Raw genomic sequence first — 27,999 nt, forward strand, 5'->3', positions numbered from 1 at the left:
CCATTCTGTATGATTCTATGACTCTAAATTTCACAAAATTTAACACTATACCCAGGTATTCTTCTAACTGAAGTTTAAACCCTTGTGAATGAATCAGGGAACTTGCACCTTAAGGAAAGCCTACGTATAATATGGAAACGTTTTATTACATGGTTTAAAAATTGTAAAGTCTCCAGCACTTGCTTTGATTAGAGCTCTTGGAATTATATAATGCATGGCAGAAAGGTGCTATGGGGAGGTAATTTTTAATAATACTATCATAACTGGTGTGGGAACAACTGAAAGTGAAGAGAAATCACAAAAGAAGCACTTGGAACTCAAAAGTGGATAAGACAGTTTGAAGCACTTTTGCCTCTGTCATGAAGTTCTAGGGCTAAGTCATACTACATGGTGGGACTAGATGGAGTTGGGATATCCAGTCGGCCTGGACAAGTTGGACCGAAGGGTCTGTTTCCATGCTATACATCGCTATGATTATGACCTGATAAAAAATCAAGATTGACACTCCTGAGAAATAATAGTTGCATCATTCATGGAGATACATTTCTCAACATCAATAAGCAAAACACTGTACAAACAAGATTTAATGGAATAAATTCTCGCTCAAATTGATAATTACAGCATAACTAGCAAGCTGAAACATATTCAAAACATTATATATTTCATTAAATATATAAAAGATTTCCAAAGAGTGCAATCAACAAGAAAATAAAAGTGTGACACTGACCCTCAAGACAAAAAAGTTGGCAGATCATGAATTGCCGCATTGCACACTGAGCATATATGCAACATAGAAGCTGATACACGAGTAGACTGCACTGTGGAGACTTGAAAATATGTATTGAAGCACTCATATGCGAGGTCTATTCAAGGACTTAAATCTTAGTGGTTCTTTATTTCCCCCCCACCCCATTATTTATTGCCTCCGCGAACCACAGATCAGCAGACAATGATTACTATGAAGGGCACGGCATACAGAGAAAAGTGCAAAATAAAATGCATAAATGGCAAGCATGGGAATCGTAGATGTTAATTGTCATTCCCATTGCTGCATTGACAGGTGCTGATGTTCACCAGAGGCTAGAGAGGGCTAAGGTAAAGACCCAAGACACTGTTTTGACTAAGAGCAAGAGAGAGAGTTAGCACAAGCACAAATGCCCTGATAATATTTATTCTTTTCAAACCAAATAGATGTTCTGGTGATGATCCTAAGGCTGACTGTGGGATATTGCTCAGAAGATTGGCTGCAGTGTTTCCTTTCCCACAGTGGTGACATTTCCAAATGTATATCATTGACAATCAAGTTCATAACAGCTCTGAAGTCACATGCTCCAGAACTTGTTGTGCCCCTAGCCAAGCTGTTCCAATACAGCTACAACACTGGCATTTCAACGAGCCACCATACACTGCAGGACAGAGGAACCAGACAGAGCAGAGGAAAATTGCCTATACATTGTATTCAAAAAGACGGGTACCCAATGAACAGTCCACCGATTTCTCAGCAACAAACCCAAATAAGCGGACAAAACGCATCCAAAAACCCTAGCCATTCTCCCTGACACCAAAGGCATCTCAGAAATGACTGCCAGACTAGTCAGAGCCCTTGGCATCATGTGGCCCACAAACAGCAGCTAATGAACTTGAAAGACTTGATACAGATAATAAGCAAAACTAATGTCATTTACAAAAATACCATGCCAGGACTGTAACAAACACTACATTGGACAAACAGGCAGAAAACTAGCCAGCAGGATACATGATCACCTACTAGTCACAAAAAGTGATGACCCATTCTCACTAGTATCCTTACATACAAATGAGGAAGGACACCACTGACTAGAAAAACACATCCATCCACAGACAAGTCAAAAAGAGAGACATCAGAATTCTTACAAGCATGGCATTCCAATCGGAACGCTATCAACAAACATGGACTTGGATCCCATTTTCCACCCAGAGAGAGAAAAAAAACAGTAAAATGACATCACCATAGGAAGTGACATCACCAACCCATGGAAACACAAGCATATAAATAGAAAGCGGGCTTCATCCAGAGGCACACTGAAGTTACCTAGTTTGGTGACCATACATCCAATAACGAACCTTCCATCTCAGGAAGCAAACCTACATCCACATTGACATCTACCGGATGTGGAAAATTGGCCAGGTGTGTCCTGTGTATAAAACGCAAGACAAACACAATCCTGCCAAAAACTGAGTCTACTGTCAATCCATGTAATGGAATCATTATCAAACATCACTTGTTAACAGTAACCGGATCATCAAAACTCAGTTTGGGTTCTGTCAGGGCCACTCATGAGAGCCAGAGTTCAGAGTTCAATCAGGAACAAAAATGCTGAATTCTAGAGGTGAGACACAATTTACCTGGGCAAATGCTGCCCTGATGTCAATGAGTTGCAGCACAATTGGAGTTAATTGGGAATCGGAGGTAACTCTGCTGGCTGAAGTCATCTCAAGTACAGAGGAAGATGGTTATGGCTGTTGGAGTTCATGTATCTGCCCGAGGACATGACTGCCAGAATTCCTCAGTTTTTTGTTTTAAAAGTGTAGTTACTTCTGATAATCAACATGTTCAGATGGATTATACATCTCTGGAGCAGATGGGACTTGAATGCAGGCTTACTGCACCACACAACACCTCAAACATTGTTCAAAGCAATGACTTTTCTTTGAGCATAAAGTCGTATGTGGAGATTCGAGAAGCCTGCGACTGCTCAAGTGAAATAAAGATCATTTAAGAAGGGATACCAGAAACAGACACAGCTCGTGAAATACATAGGGCATCAAAATTGGCCAGAAAGCAAAGTATGCTGGGAATGCCTGAGCCAAGACAGACAAGTGATAATTCTGCCTAAGGACAAGTCCATGCAAGATCCAAGCCCAGACATCTGAAACCAGAGAGGTATCAAAACACATCAGGAAGCATGAAAGGGCAATTCAACCCTTCCTGACAAATTGGGGCAGACATACTTCAGTAAGACAAAAGAACAGGTATATACTGTGGGATGAAACCACCCTTCAAGGCCAAAGAGCAGATATAACGGTCACTGTTAAGCAGGGCAGAGAACCATAGCAGCATTCCACTGTGATCAAGCCAATTAATTTTATCTCTGATGGGTCAATTTCTTGTCAAGTTCCAGAAGGTAGCCAGGAGACTACAAGAATTCACACAGCAGGACTGGAGGTAACCCCACACTCTAGCCTAATGGTACATGGAGATTCAGCTGTGGCCAGAGCAGCTTGCCTTCTGACCAGAGAGATAATCAATTCATGAATAGGAACATATTGAATAGTTTGGCAGACTCGCAAATGAGGATCTGGGAAGCATTTTAAGCTTCTAAAAGAATTGGATCGTATAAAAGAGAGTTGTTAAAAGTGTAAAGTTTAACTCAAATGTTACTGTCTTCAAATAAAGTTGTGACCTGGTTCATTGACTACAGACTCATGCAGTGAAGTCCTTTCCTGATAAATGCTAAGGTCCTGGGTAAGGTAATATTGTGTACACAGCTTGAGGAGTCTGCAGGGTCCTAGAGACACCCTGTTCATAAATGATTGCTAAAGGTACAGCACTATTCACAGCTAAGAGTTATCAATATTCAAGTGCAGCACAGACTGAGAAATGCCCAGGGTTGGACAATACGCTGTATTGAGAAAACTAGTGAAGCACAAGTTCCAAATAGCCTCCAGAACCCTATTAACAAATGAACCAAATATCCTCCAGACCCATTAAAGACAACTGGGAAGATAACTTTGCTTTCACATTTTGGCTACAATAGAGAATGAAAAATGGTGATTCTACTGTGCCTCGACTGCTTCAGCATTACATGTAGATCACACAAAAACAACCAACCATCAATTCCCTTGTTTTCACTCCTTGCGTTTTAAACCAACACAAACTGATCGCAATCTGCGAGCTACTCCATTTGTTTGAAATTCAAGATAATAATGGGATTCTGTATTGTTTCTGCCATTTTTAAAACCCTTGACCTTTAAGCAGATACTGCCAGATCTGCTGAGGATTTCCAACATCGAGTTACACAACAAAGTTTTTGCTCTTTTGAATTAATTTTGATTAGCTTGCATGCTACTGCACTCTTGATACAAGCTTCGACCTGACAGTACATAAATGTAATAGACATGATTGAAATGTCATTTAGCAAGGAAGAGTTTTACAAATCTTAACCATTAGAGAGCATGTATACTAGCCCTAACTTTCACAATGGAGTTGTGGGTATCAAAACTCCCCTCCCTCCTGGAGATTAAAAAAAAAAGAGACCCGAGAACAGCTGAACCACCTTCAATTCAAAATATATTCTTCCTCAAACATGAAGCCCAAAACTACTCAAAGTACTCCAGGTCTGGTCTCACTAGAGCCCTCTATAATTGTATCAAGACTTTTTCAATTCTTGTATTCAAACTCACTTGGCAACAAATACTAACACACCATTTGCCTCATTGTTTCCGCTATCATCTACAAGTCAATGTTTGACATGCCTTGCACAGACAGCCAAATTTCTTAGAAAAAAAATTCACTCGATAAGTATAATTTAATATTTAAAACTAAAGAGAATAACCTTATTTCCCAACATTGTCTGAGGGGCGACCTTATAGAGGTTTACAAAATTATGATGGGCATGGATAGGATAAACAGACAAAGTCTTTTCCCTTGGGTGGAGTCCAGACTAGAGGGCATAGGTTTAGGATGAGAGGGTAAAGATATAAAAGGGACTTAAGGGACAACTTTTTCACGCAGATGGTGGTACATGTATGGAATACCAAAGGAAGTGGAGGAGGCTGGTGCAATTGGTTTGGAGGGATATGGGCCAGGTGCTGGCAGGTGGGACTAGATTGGGTCAGCATGGAAGGGTCTGTTTCCATCCTGTACATCTCTATGACTCTATTATACACCATGTGCCATCCAGTTGCTCAGTCATTTTCTAGGCATAGCACATCCCTGTAGAAATGCAGTATCCAATACTTGATGTCATAATTTAAAGCAATGAAGAAAAAAAGTTATAGTAGAGAAGTACAACTGGGTATAGCACACATAAAAAGCAATGATGCATTTCAGACACTACAAGGGCAACTTGTAGATAAGAAAGAGGGGCTAAGATTAGATGATTGGGAGGGGGTGGTGTGGAGAAGAAAATCACCTTGAAGCAGAAAAAAATGCCATTTTAAACACCTGTCAAGCTGGGACTTGTTAGGTCAAAACAGAATTATTAAGTACAGTCCCACTATTATACATCTTTAATAGCTCAATAAACACAAGTTGGAGTAAAATTCTATGGTAATCTTTTCAAAAAACCTACAAAGGTCAAAACAGGACAACGAATGTTCATTGGAGTTTACAAATCATAAAACACTTTCAGTATGATGGCAGGGCAGAAACCTGTTGATGGAATTCAAACATGGACTTGTGGGAAACGAAAGCACAGATTTGGGATTACAGTCATGTCAACAATCTGGCAACTACTTTATGACAAAACTAGAGAACTGATGTGGTGCAAACCCATGAGTCGGGGCCCAGGTTCAAATCTCATCCACTCTAGGTGTGTGACTTCGTTTTTTGACAAGTTCAGTTTAAAAAAAAATATTAATCTGGTTTTATTATCCAGTTGATCGCGAACCTGATTTGTAATTCGTTACCCAAGTAACGATCCATTACCCAAGCAATTACCTACTATTAAGATAATTAGTAACTACTGATCATCTGGTCAGCACAAATATGCATATTGATTTTGGCCTGGTTAACGGGAACCAGACTAGCCGCCATCTCCCGTGCCTGTAGTAAGCTTGACTCAGTCCCCGCTCATGAGTGTGCAGCTGAACCCCAGGGCAAGCCTGCTATCCCGGGCCCAGAGCGGCTCACAGCCGCAGGTTTCCTCGCCGGGGTGAGAGAGAGAGGGTGTGGTTGGACTACCCTAGCCGCGCCGATCTTCTGGAAACCCTCCCGATTTTACCTGAGCTCCGGAGTGGTACTGACTGCCTAGCTTCCCCCGCTCACCAGGCGAGCCCCTGGCGCTAGGCCGTCAGGTGTGGCCGCCAGGTAAACCTCTTAAAGGGCCCGCACCGCTCATACCACGCGCAGCCGCAAAGTGTAACGGCCAACCGCTCAGCTCCCCTTGAACCCACCTCTTAAAGGGACAGCGCCAAGCTTATCCGAGGTAGCAAACATCAAACAGCGAGTTTAGCTTCTTTACTAAACAGGGCGAGGGATAATCCAGAACAACAATAATTAATTGGTGGAAAGTCATTTCGGGGCTGGAGTAAGAAAGGAACTGACCCAGGAGAAAGTGAGGATGATTATTCCTGATGAAGGGCTTCTGCCCTAAACATGGATTCTCCTGCTCCTTGGATGTTGCCTGACCTGCTGTGTTTTTCCAGCACCACATTCTCGACTCTGGAACTGACCCAGTTAAATTGAAATCAAAGATTGGCAGGGAAAAAAATTAACTAACTAATGTAATACCTCAATACAAGAGATAGTTCAGACACAGTGAAGGGGCTATATTTCCATGAACAAGCAGGTGAAAACCTAACAAATTAAGAGCTGCCTCGATACCAGAAATAGAGATTGAGATGAAGGAATGTGTTTGTGACAGATGGAAATTAAATGGAGCACCGGCTGAATGTACAAGGTTCAGACAGAAGGTCAAAAACCATATAAGAGAAGCAAAGAGAGAGTATGAAAAGAGATTGGCAGCCAACATAAAGGAATCTTAAAGTCATCCACTGGCATTTATGTAGTTAAAAGGGAGATAAATGGAGGAGTCAATTAAATATGGACCAAAAAGGGTATTATATGTATAGAGTGGGGTCATAGTTTGAGTTACTAAATTAATACTTTGCACCTGTCTTTCTCAAGGAAGAAAATGCTCTGCAGGTCATCCTTAATGCCATATCCTGAACTACTGTAGTCCACATGATGTAGATACTTCCTCAATACTGTTAGAAATGGATTTTCAGAATTTTGACACTGTGAAAATCAATCAATGGCAGGATGTTTCAAGTAAGGATGGTATGTTGGAGAAAGTGCTGTTTCCATGCATTTGCTGCCCTTCTCTTTTCAAGTGGCAAGAGTACGAGTCTGGAAGGGACTGTCAAAGGAGGCTTGACAGATTTTTGCAGTGCATCATATAGCTGGTACAGACTTCTGCCAGTGTACTTTTGTGGTAAGGAAATTAATGCTTACATTGGTAGATAGGGTATCAATCAAGCAGGGTACTTTGTCATGGACGGTGTTGAGTGTTGATGGAGATGCATAAATCTGGGAAAGTGAAGAGTATTTCATCATATTCCTGACTCATGTGTTATAGATATTGGACATACCTTGAGGAGTGAGGGCATGAATTACTTGCTGCAGAATTCCTAGCCTCTGACCTGCTCTTGTTACCACAGTATTTATGTAGTTGGTACAGTTCAGTTTCTGAGTTGAAAAATGTGGTGCTGGAAAAACACAGCAGGCCAGGCAGCATCTGAGGAGCAGGAGAATCGACGTTTCGGGCATAAGCCCTTCTTCACGAATGAGGCTGGTGTTCCAAGCGGGCTGAGATAAAAGGTAGGGAGGAGGGAATTTGGGGGAGGGGCGCTGGGAATATCGTATTCCCAGCGCCCCTCCCCCAAATTCCCTCCCCTCTACCTTTTATCTCAGCCCGCTTGGCATACCAGCCTCATTCCTGAAGAAACTTAAAAATGTGTTGCTGGAAAAGCGCAGCAGGTCAGGAAAGGAACAGGAGAATCGACGTTTCGGGCAGAAGCCCTTCTACGTCGATTCTCCTGTTCTTTTGATGCTGCCTGACCTGCTGTGCTTTTCCAGCAACACATTTTTTAAGCTCTGATCTCCAGCATCTGCAGTCCTCACTTTCTCCTCATTCCTGAAGAAGGGCTTATGCCCGAAACGTCGATTCTCCTGCTCCTCGGATGCTGCCTGGCCTGCTGGTTTTTTTCCAGCACCACATTTTTCAACTCTGGTACTCCAGCATCTGCAGTCCTCATTTTCTCACGGTTCAGTTTCTGGTCAATGGTGAAAACCAAGATGTTGATGATGGAGGATTCAGTGACAGTAACGTCATTGAACATCTGTGGGAGACAATTAGATTCACTCTTGTTGGAAATCATTATTTACTGAAATCCCTGTGGCATGAATGTTACTTCCTACTCAACTGCACAAGCTTGAATGTTGTCTAAATCTTATTGCCATATGGGCACAGACTATTTCAGTATTTGAGGAATCGTGAATCGTGCAGAACATTGTGCAGTCATTAGAGAACCTCCCCACTTCTGACCATAGGATGGAAAGAAGGCCATTGAAAATTACTATCCTGAAAAACTCCTGTGATGTCCTGCAGTGGAGTGGTGAGACAATTGACCTCCGACAGTCACAACCTTCCTCCTTTGTGCTTAATATGACTCCAACCTCTGATGATATTTCCTAATTCTCCTTGATACAACATGGTCAAATGCTACCTTAATGTGGACAGCAGTCACTCACCTCACCACTGTAATTAGGCTTTGATCTATTGGGCCAAGGCTGTAATTAGATCTGGAGCTAAGTGGCCCTGGCAGAATCTAAAGTGAACATTGGTCAGCAAGTTGGATTTCCACTTGACAGCACAAAGATACTTTTCATGCCTTCTCTGAGAATCAAGAGTCAGATGAGGTGATAATTAATCATTTTTATTTCTTTTGCATCTTTCGGACAGACAACTTTCCACAGTGACACAATTGCCAGTGTAGCAGCTGTACTGGAGCACCTTGTCAAGATGCATGCTTAGTTCTGAAGAACAGGTCTTGGGCACTACTTCTGGGATATTGTTAGAACCCATTGCCTTTGTTGCATCTAGTGCATACAACTGTTTCTTGGTATCACATAGAGTGAATTGAATTGACTAAATACACCTATATGCAGGAAACCTCAGGACGAGAGTATTTAACAAAGCTGCTCGTCAACTGTTGTCCACATGTCAGGATCAGTTACTGACCCTCAGCAAATGAATACATTGGGTCATGGGCACCGCCTCAGGGGTCTGCATCTGAGCTTGGTCCAAATTAGATTAAATTATCTACAGTGTGGAAACAGGCCCTTTGGCCCAACAAGTCCACACCGACCCTCCGAAGAATAACCCACCCAGACCCATTCCCCTGAACACTATGGACAATTTGGCACAGCCAATTCACCTGACCTGGACATCTTCAGACTGTGAGAGGAAACCAGAGAAAACCCATGCAGACATGGGAAGAATGTGCAAATGCCACACAGACAGTTGCCTGAGGCAGGAATCGAACCCAAGTCCCTGGTGCTGTGAGGTAGGAGTGCTAACCACTGAGCCACAGTGCTGCCCCCTGCCCCTGCTATTTGTTAATTGAAGCCTGCCTCAGGATCACTATGGTTGCCTTTCTCTCTCTCCCACAATCTTTCTATTCCTTGGTGTGCAAGGAGAAGTGAAATCTTGCCTAGCTATTGACACCTATGGGTGAGAATCAGTGACAACAGCCAATTCCTACTATTTAGTTCACTCGAAACTTTCTTTAGCTTGGCTGTGATATTGATGTTTTTAATCCTTCTAAGAATTAGGGGCAGTAGTGTCATCCTCACTGTAACTGTTAAATTTTCTGGCTAATTGCCAAGCTGCTATTTATTGTGTCTGCCCCTGGAAATGCTGTGAGGGCTCTTTAATACTCTCCTCTTTAAGGTTTTTTTGTCGGCCTAATACTGCCCATAGTGCTGTGTTCACGGAAGTGCTGCGGGTCCCTGGTTTCCATGGGTTTCCCTGGAAACGGCGGCGGCCCGGGTTCGGGCTTCGGCCCGTTGCTCCTTCTCGGTGGTGTATCTGCTGTCTATCTGCGGACAGTACAGCGCACGGTGCCCGGGGGTGACTCTGGTGAGTGCTGAGCCCGAGGGGGAGGGAAAGAGTTTGTGAGAAATTGGGTGGTGTTGTTTTTGTGTTGCTCCTCAGTCACTGTGATGTTGCCGTTGTTCCCACAGGAGAGCTGGTGACTGCTGCCTGCGAACTGGGGGTGAGTGAGTTCCTGTAGCTTCTCTGTTGATGCCGGTGATTGAGAGACCCTGGTACAATGAGAAAAACTGAAATTGGGCGTTTTATTCCTTTACCCAGATCCCCTTCCCGCAGGGTGAGGGACATAACTCATGGGATTATGGTTTCAAAGAGTCAGTTTGAACAAACGGCAGGGTTGGGGGAGGGGGGTTGCGGGGGGGAGGGGGGGTGGAGAATGGGCTTAGACAATAGACAATAGGTGCAGGAGTAGGCCATTCTGCCCTTTGAGCCAACTCCACCAATTCATTATGATCATGGCTGATCATCCTCAATCAGTATCCTGTTCCTGCCTTATTTCCATAACCCTTGATTCCACAATCCTTGAGAGCTCTATCCAGCTCTTTCTTAAACGAATCCAGAGACTGGGCCTCCACTGCCTTCTGGGGCAGAGCATTCCACACACCCACCATTCTCTGGGTGAAGAGGTTTCTCCTCATCTCTGTCCTAAATGGTCTACCCTGCATTTTTAAGCTGTGTCCTCTGGTTTGGGACTCACCCATCAGCAGAAACATGTTTCCTGCCTCCAGAGTGTCCAATCCTTTAATAATTTTATACGTCTCAATCAGATCCCCTCTCAGTTTTCTAAACTCAAGGGTATACAAGCCCAGTCGCTCCAATATTTCAACATAAGGTAGTCCCGCCATTCCAGGAATTGACCTCGTGAACCTACGCTGCACTCCCTCAGTAGCCAGAATGTCTTTCCTCAAATTTGGAGACCAGAACTGCGCACAATATTCTAGGTGCGGTCTCACCAGGGCCCTGTACAGCTGCAGAAGAACCTCTTTGCTTCTATACTCAATCCCTCTTGTTATGAAGGCCAGCATGCTATTAGCAAGCAAGCGTAAAGATGTGAGATTTCCCCAATTCCTGGTGTGGAGTCAGAGAATCCTGTTAAGGGTGACTTTTATCTCTGTCTTGGATTGGAGGTAAAATAGAGAGGTGGCCCATGTTGGACAATGAGAGAGATGTGACAAGGAGGAAAGAGCTACTGCCCCTTGGGTGGGTGGTTCGGGGAGTGATGGATAGGAAGGAGCACCAAGAGCTCAAGAAGGGTTGAAGACAATCCTTGAGAGCTCTATCCAACTCTTTCTTAAACGAATCCAGTGATGGAAGGGGGAAGGTTGGGGTGAGCTGTTTGAAGGAAAGCAGTTTAGAGGTGAAGGGCTATAAGAGAATGAAAGAGTGAAGAGTGAGCTGATGACAGAGATGGTATTTTACTATGAGTTAAATGCAGAGTGGCTGGTGCATGAAACAGGTGAACACTGAGTTCATTGAGGGGCCTTGGAAATCCAGGGATCATTAGGTGGATCTCATGGAAGTCAAGTCGATAAAGTAAAAACAAAACTGAAAAATGGTAGGAGCAGGTAACTGTTGCCTGGTGACAGGCTAAGAGGTTGATGTACTGGCATCAATTAAGAGGCATGGTCTCAACCTAGCTTCTATTTCCCTCTTGACTGCTGCTACCATTCCAAGTCTTTCACCTCTTCCATGCCAGATGATCTGACAAGTTGTGCTGAGTTTGAAGTCCTCTGACTTGAGGGAATGAAAATAAGTGGACCAGCAAGACAGTGAGGCTTGCAAGAGATACAATGCAGTGGATGAGCTGACTGACTATTCAGTGTGTAACCCAGAAATCAGGGCACTGGAAATTTGGAACACAGCACAGGGAGCTTTTTCCTAGGAATCTATGTTGAGCATTTTGGGTTTGGGAAAGAAAGGAAAACTAAGTGGACAAGGCAGAAGGAAGTAATTGACCTTATTATTGGTCAAAATCTTGGGATATGGAAGTTGTAAGAAATGTCAATAGCAGATGTGGGTTAAGTGAGCATTAAGTGGAGAAGTCTAGGTTTTGTTTTCATGCTGACCTGGTGGGGGTTTGGTACTGTGGTAAATTGTATCCCACTAAAGACTGTCTCCTCTGTTGGTGCATTTGACCAGAATGGTCGTCCTATAAGGGTAGGTACAGGCTGCTGATGCTTGATCAGAGATGATTTTGGACATGTTTTGTTTTGGATGATTTGGGTGGTCATTGGCCTCTTTTCATGTTTGCAGTTGTATAAGACTCTGGTGCGTATCAGTCATTGATCAGTTACAATTTAATGGAATGGAGGAATAAGTCAGAGGAGCTGAATGACCTCCAAGTGTCAGATAACCTGACTGAAATTCTGATAAGAGTGCCTGTCGAGATAGAGTAGGATCCTCTCTTGGACTCACCTACCAGCCGCCTCAAAGAGTAGTGGGGCTGTGGCTGCTCCCAGCAAAGCATTCAAAACATTGACTCTGAAAACAGGGGAGCCCAGTGGAAGAATGGTCCTCCATTCCATTAAATTGTAACTGATCAGTATCTGGAGTAATGTGTACAGTTTTGGTCGCCATACTATAGGAAGGATGTGGAGGCACTGGAACAGGTGCAGAGGAGGTTCACCAGGGTGTTGCCTGGCATGGTAGGAAGATCGTATGAGGAAAGGCTGAGGCACTTGGGGCTGTTCTCATTGGAGAAAAGAAGGTTTAGGGGAGATTTGATAGAGGTGTACAAGATGATTAGGGGTTTAGATAGTGTTGACAGTGAGAACCTTTTTCCGCGTATGGAGTCAGCTGTTACTAGGGGACACAGCTTTAAATTAAGGGGAGGTTGGTATAGGACAGATGTTAGGGGTAGATTCTTTACTCAGCGGGTTGTGAGTTCATGGAATGCCCTGCCAGTATCAGTGGTGGACTCTCCCTCTTTATGGTCATTTAAGCGGGCATTGGATAAGCATATGGAGGTCATTGGGCTAGTGTAGGTTAGGTAGGCTTTGGTCGGTGCAACAGCGAGGGCCGAAGGGCCTGTACTGCGCTGTATTTTTCTATGTTCTATGTTTTTCAGGTGGCACATCCTCCTGGATACCCATTATTCACTATCCTCGCCAGGCTGGCAATGATCATTCTTCCACTGGGCTCCCCTGTTTTCAGAGTCAATGTTTTGAATGCTTTGCTGGGAGCAGCCACAGCCCCACTACTCTTTGAGACGGCTGGTAGGTGAGTCCAAGAGAGGATCCTATTCTATCTCGACAGGCACTCTTATCAGAATTTCAGTCAGGTTATCTGACACTTGGAGGTCATTCAGCTCCTCTGACTTACTCCTCCATTCCATTAAACTGTAACTGATCAATATCTTAATTCTGTCCACCACCCTTGGTTTCATAGTCCTTGATTTGCTTAGCCAATACACAACTGTCAATCTTGATTTGAAATTATTAAGTGACTCCTGATGCAATGCACACTTATTGGGGTAAAGTTCCAGATTTCCACCAATCTTAATGGAAGCAATGTTTCCTAGTCGGCTTCTTGTTCTCGATTGTAGTCTTAATGCAATAAACTTAATGTAACTATAAGCATCTCAATTAAGTCATCTTTTAAACTTCTGTAATTAAGAGAATATAAATCCAGTCAAAATATCTGTCCTCATGATTGAAATCCTTTGACACTGATGTATTGTTTGTTCAAACACTCCTGTGAGGTGGATAAGCTGCTATGTTGAAGCTATTATATAAATACAAAGCCAGTATGACTTTCCTGAGTTGGGATACTCAATACTAAAATGCACTACTTCAGACATATTATATTTGAGCTTTATGCAACTACTGCATTATTCCAGTCTCCAGGTAAGTGCTAACATTCAATTCAGAAATTATGTTTTGTGCCTGAGTACAACCTTATGAAATTTTTTTTGTACTCAAATTCCAAAATCTTTCTGTTCCTGCACTGTTCCATCTTTCCTTCTTGGTAGAAAGTTGATTCACCTTTTTTTGGATCAGACTAGAATGACCTGTCTTTTTCTTTGGTCATTGAACATCTGTCAAAGTTTTATCCACTCACTGAATCTTTCACTATTGTTCTGCTGCTCTTGGTTTCCATCTACATAATTAATGTATGCAAAAGCAAAATATTCTGGATGCTGAATATCTCAATTAGAAACTGAAAATTCTAGATATACACAGCCAGCTGTAATTGATCCAGGAAAACCCCAGTGTTATCAGCTTATTTGTAAAATGGCATTGGTGACAGACAAATATTTGTGAAATCTGTGAACAATTCATTTTCATGAATTGAACTGTTATTCCACCAGAGTACTTTTAAGACACCAATCTCAGGCTTGGATGTTGTCTGTTTGTGTGTTATATTTTGAGAAGGATGACAGACCTTGTGTTAATAAACTAGTTATTCATTTCTTACTCGAGGGGTCTAACTGGATTGTTTCTGATGCTGAGATATAATGGCAGTATTACCTCCCTTTTTATATTTCAACTTTTTTGTGACTAGTAGAGGAGGGGAAGAGAAATGGAATCCATTCACCTCTCTAAATGGGGTTTCAACATTACGGATAGATCCTCAAAGAATGGCTAAATCAAGGATTAGCTATCGCTTTGAGAGAAATTGAGAAAACAGGTTTAGTGTTTTGTGAATTACAAGAATGAAGACATTTTAAGAGTGTGAGAGTTGCACTAGTCAGGACCTATCTTTCTGTGTCCTTTCAACTTAATGATTTTTGCTGAAGATCTAACTGTTACTTAGGCTGTTGCCAGGCCTCAAACATTTCTTGCCCTCTCTCGTTCAACACCCTTTTCCCCATTTCTCCCCACATCCCGATAGCTCACCTGTCAACCAGCAGAGGTTGCCCATGTTGATCAGATGCTTTTAATTATACGGGCATCATCCAGAGGGTTTGGTCGGGTGTCAGTATTAGTAAAACTGGGCAATTATCCATTCTAGTGAATGGGGGTTGGGTGATGGGTGTGCATGGTTTTTAGCATAATTGAATTATTTCAAATTGCACTGATGGCTGTGTGTGGCATGTTAGTAAATGACAGCTGATTTTCTTTTCATTGTGATTAGCTTTTGTTAAAGTCATTAAAAGTAGAGATTTTGTCATGGAAATGTCACAATAGGAAATAAATGGAGTTGAGCCATCAATCAGCCATCATCTATTCAGGATGGATGGGCTGAATAGCCTTTTCTTGTTCCCATGTTTCTGACATCTCATTTGATATGTTTCAGGTTGTCAAATTCATACTCTGGAGGAATTCTTGCTGCTGGCCTCTTTTGCTTTTCCCGGCTGGCATGGCAGTGGTCCGTTGCAGCTGAGGTTTTCACCTTGAACAATTTTTTTGTTAGCCTTCTCATGGTCCTGACGGTTCGATTCTGTACAGCAGCAACGGCACAGGAAAGGTCAAAGGTATATTCTGTTGCTTGCTTTCCCCATAAACAGCAAACAGTGTTTCACAGGGGATTGGCTGAGACAGGCTTCAAATCACAAACACTGAAGTATTGTTTATTGTGAAGTAGATCAGGAGTGGCTGCAGCCTAGCAATGGGTTTGACAAATCAACAGTTGTATTAATTTATTAAGTCTTTTGACAAAAAATGATTCAAATATCATCATCCTGTCCTTAGTCCCAATATCATTGCTCACACATTCATTCATAAAAGGTTACAAATCACACAACACCAGTTTATAATCCAACAGGTTTAATTGGAAACATTAGCTTTTGCAGCAGTGCTCCAAAAGCTAGTGCTTCCAATTAAACCTGTTGGACTATAACCTGGTGTTGTGTGATTTGTAACTTTGTACACCCCAGTACAACACTGGCATCTCCAAATCATTCAGAAAAGGGACAGTGTTTGCATACCTAGTTCATTGACCAATTGCGGACCTGCTCATTGATCGTTAGGAAATCCATTGCATATAAGTGTCATTGATTCAGAGTATTTCTGAGCTCTGTCTGTTGGTCTATAACAGTGAACGTCTTCATTGAGTGTCTAGCAACCAATCATCTCATTGTCCTTGTTAGTTACCGAACTCCAGAGGAGCGTAGGTTGGTCAGCAATAGTCTCTCCTCTTACAGTTAGACCTGAAATACCTTCCTCAATTTGGAGGTAAGAATTAAAAGAACATGTTCTGTATAAATTACAACAATTATAAATTACTACCTTTTTAATTTGCCTAATTATTAGGAAATCTCTCAGACAATCAAATGTTGAGATAGTTACTTAAACTTTATTGCATGTATCAACCACAATAAGACCTCCTCAAGGAAGCAACTTGAATTTCACAACTGAACTTAGCAATTACCCATTTAATGATCGAATTTAGCAACAATTCCAACCAACACAGTCTGTTTCTGGATATGTTCAGGGTTCAATCCTTGTTCTGTGTTGTTTTCTGGTACTGAGGAATCCTGCAGTTGAATTATTTCAGGGTTTTCTGACTTGTGAAGTTTCTGATGAGACATCAATGATAATCCTTTCGACCTGTTCATCCCCATCATGGACTACACTTCTGGAGCCAAGAACTCTGTGACTTGCCTTCTTATCAGGAGTAGCTTCCCTATTCCTCCTTACACTTAATGTTAACTGTCTCCTCTTTCTCAGGAGTTTGTTGCTTTGATTCCTTCTTCTCAGGGATGGTTAATTAGCAGACTGCCTTTAATTCCTTTTGTAACTGTTTATCCTTGTCCCTTTCATCCCTGGAAACAGTTCATTCTAGAGAGAGTTATTGCTGATTATTTCAATCGCTCAATAGTTAGTAAAGTTTTGGAGTTTACACCATCGCAGGCACGTTAGGTGTCATTTTATACTGAAAGATCTCCACCAACAGATTGCTTTAAGCGTGGTATGTGACTGAAGAAAGATTGTCTGTCTGTCTGTAGCCTGGCCAGATATCCTGAAACCCTCCACCCCAAATAGATGTGACATTTCGTTCTTGAGCATCTGTTGATAAAGTGTGGTGCTGGAAAAGGCACAGCAGGTCAAGCAACATCTGAGGAGCAAGAGAGTCAACATTTCAGGCATAATTCTTCCTCAGCTCTGGAGAGGGAGAAAGGGACTAAGATCAGCAGTTAGTAAAGACCGTGAAGGTTGGACAGCAGTGATTGCCAATGTTGCAAAAATTGGTACCTGAAAAAGATGAAGTTAATAAAATATCTCAAGGCTCTTTGCAAAGGTATTACAAAACAGTAAACCACAGAAGATGATTTAAGATCTTTACTTTAGATTAGATTTGATTCTCTACTGTATGGAAACAGGCCCTTCGGCCCAATACCGACCCACTGAGCCACCATGCTGCTTTGATCAAAGGTTTAGCCAAGAAAGGAGGTTTTAAGGAATGTCCTAAAGGAGGAGAGTGAAGTAGAGAGGGAGGAGGTGTACTGCAAGAATTCCAGAACTTAAAGCCAAGTCATCTGACAGAGGAGGAATTAAAATCCGATGAAGAAACAAGCACAATTAGGTGGACATACGTATCTTGAGGATTTTGATTTTGGAAGATAGTACAGAGATGGGAAGGGATGAGCTGTTGAAGGATTTGAAAACAAGGCTTTTAAATTAAGGTGCCATTTGACCAGGAATCGGTATATGTCAGTGAACACCGGTGTGATAAGTGAATGGCCTTGAGGAAAAATAAGGAAGATGACTTAGCAAAATCAACAACAGTGTGGGGTAAATTTTAACCTTGGCCACTGGCAGCCCAACCAGACAAAATCCGAAGCCTGCTTCTGTCTTTAAGGCTCTCTCACACGGGCCAGATCTGTTTCAGTAGAGCCCAACCTGATGATGATAGCAGAGCGCAGAGTCCTGTAAAATCTCTTGCTGATGTGCCCAGTTTCAACCCATGACTGGCCTCTGACATTCCTATGGTACATGTAACAGTGTTTTGGATTGGTGGTTGGGGTTAAATACCAGATAGGAGGTTGCCTGCCTTTCTGTTAATATTTCTAGCTCACGTGGAAGACTCTACACTTAGTCTAATAATGTGTTGTTTCAAATTGTAGCTTTCTCTGTTGGGAGCATTCATTTGTGGCCTGAGTCTGTGTAACCAGCATACCATTGTTCTCTATGTGATGTGCATCGTGCCCTGGGTGTTGTTTAGACTACAAAGAGAGAAGGTAAAATGTCAACCAAGTTTCAGCTTCTCATGTTTGCCAACTGTCATTCATTTTCACCTTCTCTCTGAAGACAATGATCTTTTCCACTCTATTTCCTTCCCACAGTGTCATTTCATTCTTTTGTTCCCCCACACTCCTGCAGTCTCTCTCTTCCCCCCTCCCTAATTTTCATATCTCCTGTCTTTTACTCCTCTTTCTTTCACCTCTCACCCTCTATCTTTCTCTCTAACCTTGTCCTACACAACCCTCTTTTTAACTTCTCTCCTGATAACTCTCTTCCTTTTAACCTTTCTCTTCTTTTGACTTTTTCAGACTTTCTCTTTCCCCCATTCATCTCCAATATGCATTTGTTTTCATTTCTCTGTCCAGACCATTTGGATACTGCTTTCCCATGTCGGTTCTGTGCAGTATCTTTGTTCTGACTCTGTGACTGAATCACAAATATACCATTGTGCTTTGTTGTATCTTGAATGTGCAGGAGATGTCTGTGAGGGCCATACCAAGATTAGGCCTGTGTTTTGGAGCTGGTCTGCTGCCTTATCTTTATCTGCCCATCTCGTCTTACCTCAATCGAGCACGTTGGAGCTGGGGAGACCAGACCACTTTGAGAGGCTTCACCACTCACCTGCTGCGGGAGGAGTATGGCACATTCAATTTGGTAAAGTCTAAAATGTCGAGTTTCATGTTGAGCTTTGAAACTTGGAGAAAATGACAGAGGTTTGTGAGTATTTATCCAGTGTCAGAAATTTAAGAAGTCAGGAAGTAAGGAAGTGTCCAAACAAGTAAACCTTCCTTTTCAGTATTTGTGTATATTACTCTGATGAGGAGCTGTCATTGATTTTCAGTCCTCCCTATAGTTACCACTTCCTCATCCCCGTACCTGATAACTTTGCAAAGCAGAACACCAACACCAACTCTGATTCATTCTTCCGTGAAATAAAAGCACTGTTCCTCTCCCCACTGCCTGCTGCTCTCTTGCTCAGTTGCTCACTTCAACATTTAATTTTTCCATCCCTGACCCATCCTGCAATCTCTCTAATACTAGAGCCACCAGTTCATTTACCTTGCTTGTTCTCCAAAACATCTTTGCCTTATACTATTGTCAGGGTGATGGCACCCACTAGGGAAATAGGGGATTGGACAGGGTAATGATACCAATTGAGAGCAAGGGATTGGACAGGGTAACCAGGTCTTCCTTCGTTCTCAGAATCTCCGAAGACCAAATTATTTTTAATGCTTTGTTTGTTCAGAAAAATTAAAAATGTTTCCTGAAAGGACTTTGTTTGTTTCTAGGCTAAATCTGAGTCTGGTTCTGGGCTGCTGCAGGTATTGAGGTGAGCAACAGCTGATTGTAGAAAGTGCCTTCAACAAAAGCTGTGGTGCAGTTTGCTTGGGGAAACAGAAATTGCAGGAGAAGCTGAGCAGGACCAGCAACGTCTGAGGAGAGAAAGCAGAGTTAACATTTCAAGGCCAGTGGCCCTTCTTCAGGACAAATTCAGATGCTGCCAGACCTGCTGAATTTCTCCAGCAATTTTTGTTTTTGTTTCAGATCTTCAGCATCTGCACTTACTTTGTTTTATTTTAGTGCCTCCCCAGTCACTGTATTGGTTCCTGGGTGAATCATGCTGTTCAGATTAGAAACCATTATGTATTTCCGTTCTTCATTATAACTATTTGGGTGAAAATCTCCAGCAAGTACTATCAATGCCTGGACTCTAATAGCTCCGTAAATTCAATATGTATTTAAAATAATTCCAAATGCTACAAAATCAAAAATATTTTCCTTTCCCACCCAATCCCCCACCCTTGTTTAAAATACACACACCAGGAAAGAGGGATTGAATCAGGAACATCACCCATTTGTGTACAGATCTTTTTAATTCTCTCCAAAACACATTCTATCCTGGTAGCAGGTACTTTTTGTTCTGATTGAAGAACTTTGCAGTTCATTCAATTGATGATTGCCAGAGTATTGGTATTTTCTCATGAACCTTTTCAGAGATGTTGTTATTACCTCTGAAGCAAGTAGATCTTGAAAGTGGGCTTCTTGGCTTACAGATAGGGACACTAACATTGTGCAGGAAGAATACTTATTGCCAGAAGATAAACTTTAAATGAAAAGAGTTATATGAATTCAGGGAACTGATTGAAAGGGCAGGTTGTGTATTGATTTACTGAACAGAACAATTGAGGAGAAGCAGAGAAGGAATCTTAATAAATTAATCTTTTGCAGAGCTAATTTTTGGATCTTTCTGTTCACCATAGTTTTCAGATGGCACAAATGAAGAATGAACTTTCAACAATCGGAGCAATCTTGGCACTCACTGCCATCACACTACAGGGCTTTAAAAGGTATAACCTAGAGTTCCCAGCGCAAACGGTGAATGTACATTTGAGGTACTCAGCAACGCCTGCTCCACTCTCGCAGGGTGATGGTAACTGCAGCTTAATTTATAACCTCCACCGTGTGAGATGGGATGGGAAACCATTTGATGTGGGTGAGAAATCAATACCTTTCTTTTTATTCCAACAAGTGAATATGGGTCATGAGCAGCTGTAAGAGAAAATCATGAGGGTGCTTCTGGCACCACTGATACCATTGATTCTTGACTCTTACTTTAGCCCTCTGGCCTGCCCATAAGCTCTACATATATTAGGCTAACTTCAATAGCTACGCATCTTGTACATTGAGTCATATTGTGAACAACTAGCAGTAAATTAAATATCAAAAGAAAATTGCTGCACGTGTTGCGAATCTGAACTAAAAAGAAAATACTCAGCTGGGCACATTGCATTTATAAATAGAGAAATTGAGTTGATGTTTCAGGTCAGTAACCTTTGCCAGAACTGGAAAATATTACAGATGCCACTGTAACCAAGTAGTGGAGGGGAGAAATGCTTAATATGTGCAAGGCAGGAGTGCTTAAATGATAGAAGGATTGTGATGTAGAAAAATGGTGATGGTAATGTGACGTGAAGAAAGAAGAGTTAAGAAGAGGTCTGAATAAGAGAAGCAGAATCATTGCTAACAGGTGCTGTCTGAAAACATGTTGGCAGTGTTCATGACCTGAACTCAACGTTAAGTCTGCAATGTGCCTAATTGAAAAGTGAGGTGCTGCTTCTGTACCATCCATTGAATGTCATTGGAACAGTGGTGCTAGCTGAGCTCCAAGGAGGACTGGTGAATTAAAATTATCGGTGATTTTAAGTTCATGGTCATTGTCGTGGACTGAAAGATGCTGTCTATGAAGTGGTCACCTAATTTGCACTTGGTGTATCCAGTGTAAAGTGGACATCACTGTGATTTGTAAATACTTGAAAGAAGTAGAAGTGATTTCTTGTTACACCTGAAAGGAGATCTGTTCTAGATCTTGACAATGGGAAGAAAGGAGATAAAAAGGTAGGTGTTACATCACATGCTTGCATGGCATGTCACGCAGGCCTGGGAGTGATTGAAAAGTAGGTTAGATTTACAGGGATGCAATGGCTCCTTTACAGTAATGAAAGGAGATGGGAAGATGTGCTAACTGGAATCCAGAATTCATCAGGACCATGCACCTATGAAGCAGCAGGACTTAGTTTGATTCATATGCCCCTTATGGACTTCATAATCCATAGTGTCCTTGTCATGTGTGTTTCCATTCAATGAAATGTTGACTTGATCTGACAGCTAGCCATTTATCTGGTTCGTTATATTTGTAGATTTGTGGTGGTTGTTCTTACAAGAAGTGCTTGTGTTGAGGATTATGTTTGGTATATATTTACAGGAACTTTGCTCAGCGTTCAGTGTTGTGGCTGTTCACTATTATGCTCTGCTCCTACTCCTTGTTCTTCTCCTGGAGAGCAAACTTGGACATCAGCAAACCTCTCTTTGTTGGAGTGGTGAGTGTCCCATAATTTTAGTTGATCGAATTGACAACGTGATGATCATTGTTTAATATGTGACGAATTCATGGGTTGCACCTCTGATTGATTTACACACTATAAGTCACAGACAGTGTATGTCATTTTGGTTCTTCTGAAATGGATATAAAAATTTCCCAGTCTAATGAGCAGGCATCTTAATTAAGCATGCCAGCTTTGCCGTTAACATAGATGCATTGTGAACTCAGGAAAGAATCAGTTGAAAGGAGAGTGTGTGAAAGGAGAGTGTGAAAGACTTGCTTGCAGGAACAGGCAAGTGTTTCAGCTCCAGTACTGCTCTTGTCACTGAGACATATAAATTCTAGACCAGACTGAAGGGATGAAAGTCACCATGTAGGTTTCCCACTGATGGACTGATGATAACATAAGCTGACATTTCCTTCGTGATTAGAAAGATTAGCAGAAATGATGAATGCCATCAGCCCTCTGTAGAATTCCCTATACTATATCCAACTGTATTTCAAATGATCAGAGTTTTTGTTTTCACTCCCATAGTCAGACTGGAGATAGTCAGTCTGTACGGAGAAAACTTTTCCAATATTGCTGATTTGTACCTCAATTACCCTGTTCTGCACACATCAGTTGACTCACGATTAACCTTGATTACTCTGGCTATGTTAATTCAGTTCTCATACCCCTGCTATTATCTGCTGTCAAGGCTGAAGTGTCTGTGCTTTTAAAGTATTCCCTCATTGCTCAATGTCTCTTGATATCGTCTGGAAGGCTGGTTGGTGAAAAAATGTGATTAGATCCAATCTTTAGTCTTTCTTTTATTTAAAGTTAAACAATAGAAGTGAACACCCCTTAACTCAAAAATGCCACCATTTGAGTGAGCATCCAATAACGACTGTCTGCTACAAGCAAATACAATTTTTAAAAAACTGTGGTTACTGGAAATCAAACAAAAACTGAAATTGTTGGAAAATCTCAGCAGGTCTAGTAGCATCTGTGGAGAGAAAGCAGAGTTAATGTTTTGGATCCAGTGAACCTTCAGAATAATTAATTTTAAAAATGATCACGATTACACTCAGTCACCTGATGCTTCAGGTGTTTACTTTGCAACATAGTGGCCAGAGCTGAATGCATTCCTCTGAGTACCTGCCACAGGAAGTATGGAGCTTCCACAGTTAAACAATACAGCAAAGCATTCTGTTATAAAAACAAAGTGCTCGAGAACCTCAGCAGATCTGGCAACATCTGTGAACAGCAAAACAGTTAACATTTCAAGTCCAATGTGACTCCTGTATGGCCTTTGTTAATTGTGGCTATGCAGTGAGTGTGTGTGCCAGAAACATCTTGCTCCGACTACAGTACATACTGATGAGTGAAATTCAGGAACAATTTTTGGGATGGGGCTAAGGTCGTAGCATCTAACCAGCTAGGAATATAATAATCAGTGGTAAGTTCTCTGTTCTCGTCCCTGTGGAATGATCCTGATAAACTGTGATATGGAAAGCAGAATTATGGTTCCTCATCTGGAGGGAAAGAGAGAAGTTGGGAATACAAGGCAAAATCTAGAAGCTCTGTGAAGTGACTGATTCTCTGCTATGATTTCACTCGCTTCTAATAACAATGTTTCAAACACCTTGTATTTAACTGCTTGAGAGATACTGCAACACTGGATGCCTTCTGTACATGTAAGCAGCCTGTGATTTCATTTGAGTTGTTGGAATTAGCTCTTAATCACCTGCACAACTACAGACACAGCTACATGCAGTGTGTTTAATCAACAATCGTGGTAACTTGCATTTATGTAGTATCTTTTGTGAAGGAAAATGTCCGAAGAAAAGAAACCAAGACAAAGAAAGGGATTTTGGAAGTAATGATCAAAACGTTCGTCAACAAGACTGGTGTAAAGGAAAAGAAATATAAAGGATTGAGGGAGGGGATCTAAACAAAGCATAATTTCCAATGGTGGGTTACAGGAACATGATGATTGGACAAAAGGTGAGAAACAAAGGCAGAGAGATGGAGTCAGGAGAGGATTGGAAGGGGTTTTATGAATTACTTTTTCAGTAAAATGCTTTTTGTATTTGGAAGGATTTATAACTGGGATCATAGGAAAATGGGTACAGATTTGAGAGGGGGCAATACAGTCATAAGTATGGAGAATAAAGACAGTTGGCATGGTGTGGGAGTATTAACACAAACGTTGGTCACAAAACGTAAACTGTTTGTTCTGGGTCTTGTCAACAATCCTCTCTGCCTCTAGATTAATCACAATTACATCCCCAAAAACAGCTTATCTGAATCATGACAACAGATCTATTCCTTCTTTCACTGGGCAACTGCACAAGTTAACTAAGTTCAACATTGTACCAGTAGTATAAATTGACAGTAAAAATTGAGATATCATTTACTTTCATTTCTGCTATTTTTATTTCTGCAGGTTGAAAGGTTCTGGTTACAAAGTAATTTGGTGGTGTGTGTCCTGGCAGGCTGTGGTCTAGCTTCAGTTTCCTCAGTATTACGGAGAATAATGGGTAATAAGGCACTGTGGTGCTGGGCAGAGTGGCTCTTTGTCATCAGCCTCATTGCCTTTCAAATCCATCTGAATTACAGGTGAGCAATAATTTTCAAATCATCTGCCTACAGATGGTGATAATCCATGTTATCTTGGCTCCATCGTAGAATTCTGCACTCTGGGTTAGAGGTTGTAGTTACAAGTCCATTCTGACAGACCAGAGAATAAAATACTCCAAAATGTTGGATGTGCCCTATTTTGCTTACTATGTTAAACTGATCCCCCCCCCCCCAACCCCTGTCTGCTTGTTGTGGCCTTTCAGAAAATAAATGTCCAAACAAGGATCTTGTAGCCAATATGAAGATGCTGTAATCGTGTCTGGTTTATATCATATCTAATGCCAGCTGAACAGATGATATGGTTGTTACTTCATTGTTATTTGTAGGAAATTGCTGTATGTAATTTTCCTACCAGATTTTCATATAAAACCAGTGACAATGTACATTAATTGTGATGTATTGGGGCGACCGGAAGACCTAAACAATAAATGTAACTGCAAGGTTGTTTCTCCTCTTTATTTTTTTCTTCTTGAGGAACTGGAATGGTGAAACAATGAGGCAGGACAGCAGATGTGTGCAAGAAATGATGGTGAAAATCCAGGATAGTTATGACCGGTTTGAATTTAGTTTGAAAAGCCTGAGGATTATTAGAGAAGGAAAAAAGAGATGTGAGGAGGTTCATGCATAAGAAAAATGACTTAGAGGAGGAAATGCTATAAGAAGCCTGGCGAGAGTTACAGGGACTAGCGATTTTGAGATTGGGGCTGTACTTGAAACTTGGAAGAATGAGTGAAGGTCAGGGAGAATCTTAGGCCATACGGTGGTGATTGTTTTCATGTATTTCATATCAAATAAACCAGGTTACAATTTTATATTCTGGTATTTTGAAAATGCTCACATTTTAGGAGCTGCCTAGATCACGTTCTACCAGAGGCATTGGGATTTAGAAAATTTATGATTTTATGAATTATGAAATATGAAAGAAATAAGAATGTACATCTGTAGCAAGGGTTAAAATCTTGGATACAATAAATAAGAAGTAAAGAGGTGGGTGAAGTTAATTATGAAAGCAATATTTTGTTCATTCTTGTATTTTATATAATGTGCTTAGAGATCCGAGTCCACTTGCTCACCTTTAGATTAGATTAGATTATTTACAGTGTGGAAACAGGCCCTTCGGCCCAACAAGTCCACACCGCCCCGCCGAAGCGCAACCCACCTATACCCCTACATCTACCCCTTACCTAACACTACGGGCAATTTAGCATGGCCAATTCACCTGACCTGCACATCTTTGGACTGTGGGAGGAAACCGGAGCACCCGGAGGAAACCCACGCAGACACTGGGAGAATGTGCAAACTCCAGTCAGTCGCCTGAGGCAGGAATTGAACCCAGGTCTCTGGCGCTGTGAGGCAGCAGTGCTAACCACTGTGCCACCGTGCCGCCCTGTCAGCATTGTCCTCCCACACACTATAAATGTTGTTTTCTCTTTACACTGGTATTTGGTGTAAATTTCCCTGATGAATGACAGATGAGATGCTTTTACAAAATGCCATTTACAGCAGTATTCCAGTTCTGTGTTACCACATGATTCTTTGTAACTTAAAATCTATTACTCTGCTGATTTAAAAAAAATCCTTTTATGTTATATTGTTGATAAGTAAACATGTGCCAGCTTCCTGACTGTTCACATCTAGCTTCTGATCTTTGAACATTTGGAAACTTCTTTGTAGTTAGATCGAAGGTTGAATGCGAGACTTGAGGTGATAGCGAGAATTTTGTTTGGAAGCTCTGTTCTGAAACATGAACTAATTATTTTTCAGGATCTGTGACCAAAGTAATAATGGAGTTGTGGATAAGTTTGCCAGAAATCTGTTGGGCAGCCTGCCTCCGAATGCAACAATTCTGGTTCGAGGAGATCTTCCAGGAAATTCCCTGCGGTATCTCCATTATTGTGAGGGACAAAGACCTGATGTTAGCCTAGTGGATCAGGAGGTAATATGAAATGTATGGCACAGAAACAGACTATTTGGCACAAACATTTCATGCTGATGTTTATGCTGCACTCATGCCTTCTTCCATCTCATTTCATCTAAATTACCACCATGACATACTATTCCATTTCTCCCTCATCTGCTCATGTCACTTCTCCTTGAATGGATTTATGCAACTGAACATAAAATAGTCAGTACTTGTCGTGAATCAGTGGGGCTAACAGAGTGGGAAGAGAGGACTGATGGAGATCGGTAGTAGGAAAGGTGTGACCAGGGGTTTGAGCAAGACAATTTAGATTGGTCCTCTCAAACTGGCAACAGGAACATCACATTCAAAAGTTTCAAAAATGTTCTCAAACCATATCTTCAAGTCTCTTGAGGAAGCTATTGTATTTTGAGATTCAGCTTTAATTTGAGATCTGTGAGCTAGATAGACTCCTCAAATGAATTGTCTTAGCAGTGACACACTGCCTGTGCTGACCATTTGCATGTTATTCCTCTGGGTTCAGAGTGAGGGCACAATCTATCTAAGCTGCAAGCTGTCTCCATTCCTTGCCACCAGGCAGTGCAACAATAACTACATGTAAATTGTTCAAGCTCTTTGATTTAACAGCAAGATAGCGGACAAAAGTATTTTTAGCAAAATTGTGGATGTGTTGTTTTGCCTGTCCCCTCAATCACATGAATCCCTGTGGCCTGCCCCTGTTTGGGTTGGATGATCACTAATCCAGCCTCGGAAGAATGACGGGAGGGCCAGGGTAGGGGGAGGGTGGCTGGAGAGAGTTGGAATGACTCTGAACTCTGACCCCAACGTGATTTGTTTCTCTTTGGGTGAAAGTTTGATATTAATCAGACCTATTCTCATTGTATCAGTAAAATTTACTGAAGAACTGAATGCAAGAGTCAGCAAGGTTTGTCTTTATTGGAACAAGGATGCCAAAGATAGTGAATGGTCTTTTCCAGTTTATTACCAAAGCTGCTTCACAACTGGAGGAATCTCATTAAAGAATGTAACGCAATTTCTCCTGCAGATGATGACCTATAACTGGTATTTACCAAAACTAGCCAAGCACCTACCACGTGTCCATTTCCCAGGAAATCGCTGGAACCCCATAATTCAAGAGGATTCTGCTGGGACTGTGACATTCAACCTGCATCACCTACTCAATGAGAACAGAGAGTGAGTTTCTACCTCATAATCCCATATGCATTGAGTTTGTGTGTATCGAGTTCAGAGTCTGATCAGAACCAAACTCTCTGTACTTCAGTGGTTGGAGAAAACTCAGTTGTCTGGTGGTCAGCTGGTCATAAGGTCCACAGTGCTAAAGTGGGCATATTTGCTGATGATTCCACAATAGTTAGTGTCATTCACAGCTCTTCAAAAACTAAAATGATCTATATTCGCATGCAGCGAGACATGAACAACATTCAGGCTTGAACTGATAACGTGGCAAGTAATGCTCATGCTACGAGTGCCAGGTAATGACCAATTCCAATAAGCAAACTACTTTTGACAGTCCGTAGCACCACCCATTACTGAATCCTCTATCAATGTTG

At 41.7% G+C, this 27,999-nt stretch overlaps 2 protein-coding genes across 4 annotated transcripts in view; one reads left to right on the forward strand and one right to left on the reverse strand.

Moving 5' to 3' along the window:
* The window catches only part of llgl2 (LLGL scribble cell polarity complex component 2), a 95,723-nt gene extending 89,584 nt beyond the window's left edge, over window positions 1–6,139 (reverse strand). For all 3 annotated transcript variants that reach the window (XM_072558397.1, XM_072558398.1, XM_072558396.1), the window contains exon 1: window positions 5,985–6,139. The gene's annotated coding sequence lies outside the window, so the exon portion shown is untranslated. The remainder of the gene's footprint in view (window positions 1–5,984) is intronic.
* A 3,616-nt stretch (window positions 6,140–9,755) lies between these two features.
* tmem260 (transmembrane protein 260) overlaps window positions 9,756–27,999 on the forward strand; it is a 34,805-nt gene continuing 16,561 nt past the window's right edge. The window contains exons 1-12 of the mRNA XM_072558404.1: window positions 9,756–9,905; window positions 10,010–10,041; window positions 12,946–13,097; window positions 15,117–15,294; window positions 17,887–18,000; window positions 18,479–18,658; window positions 19,294–19,334; window positions 20,266–20,352; window positions 21,768–21,882; window positions 24,314–24,486; window positions 26,272–26,443; window positions 27,474–27,622. Of these exons, the coding sequence (XP_072414505.1) occupies window positions 9,785–9,905; window positions 10,010–10,041; window positions 12,946–13,097; window positions 15,117–15,294; window positions 17,887–18,000; window positions 18,479–18,658; window positions 19,294–19,334; window positions 20,266–20,352; window positions 21,768–21,882; window positions 24,314–24,486; window positions 26,272–26,443; window positions 27,474–27,622 (1,514 nt within the window). The 5' untranslated portion in view covers window positions 9,756–9,784. The remainder of the gene's footprint in view (window positions 9,906–10,009; window positions 10,042–12,945; window positions 13,098–15,116; window positions 15,295–17,886; window positions 18,001–18,478; window positions 18,659–19,293; window positions 19,335–20,265; window positions 20,353–21,767; window positions 21,883–24,313; window positions 24,487–26,271; window positions 26,444–27,473; window positions 27,623–27,999) is intronic.

Source organism: Chiloscyllium punctatum, chromosome 39 (assembly GCF_047496795.1).
Source record: "Chiloscyllium punctatum isolate Juve2018m chromosome 39, sChiPun1.3, whole genome shotgun sequence".
Taxonomy (NCBI): domain Eukaryota; kingdom Metazoa; phylum Chordata; class Chondrichthyes; order Orectolobiformes; family Hemiscylliidae; genus Chiloscyllium; species Chiloscyllium punctatum.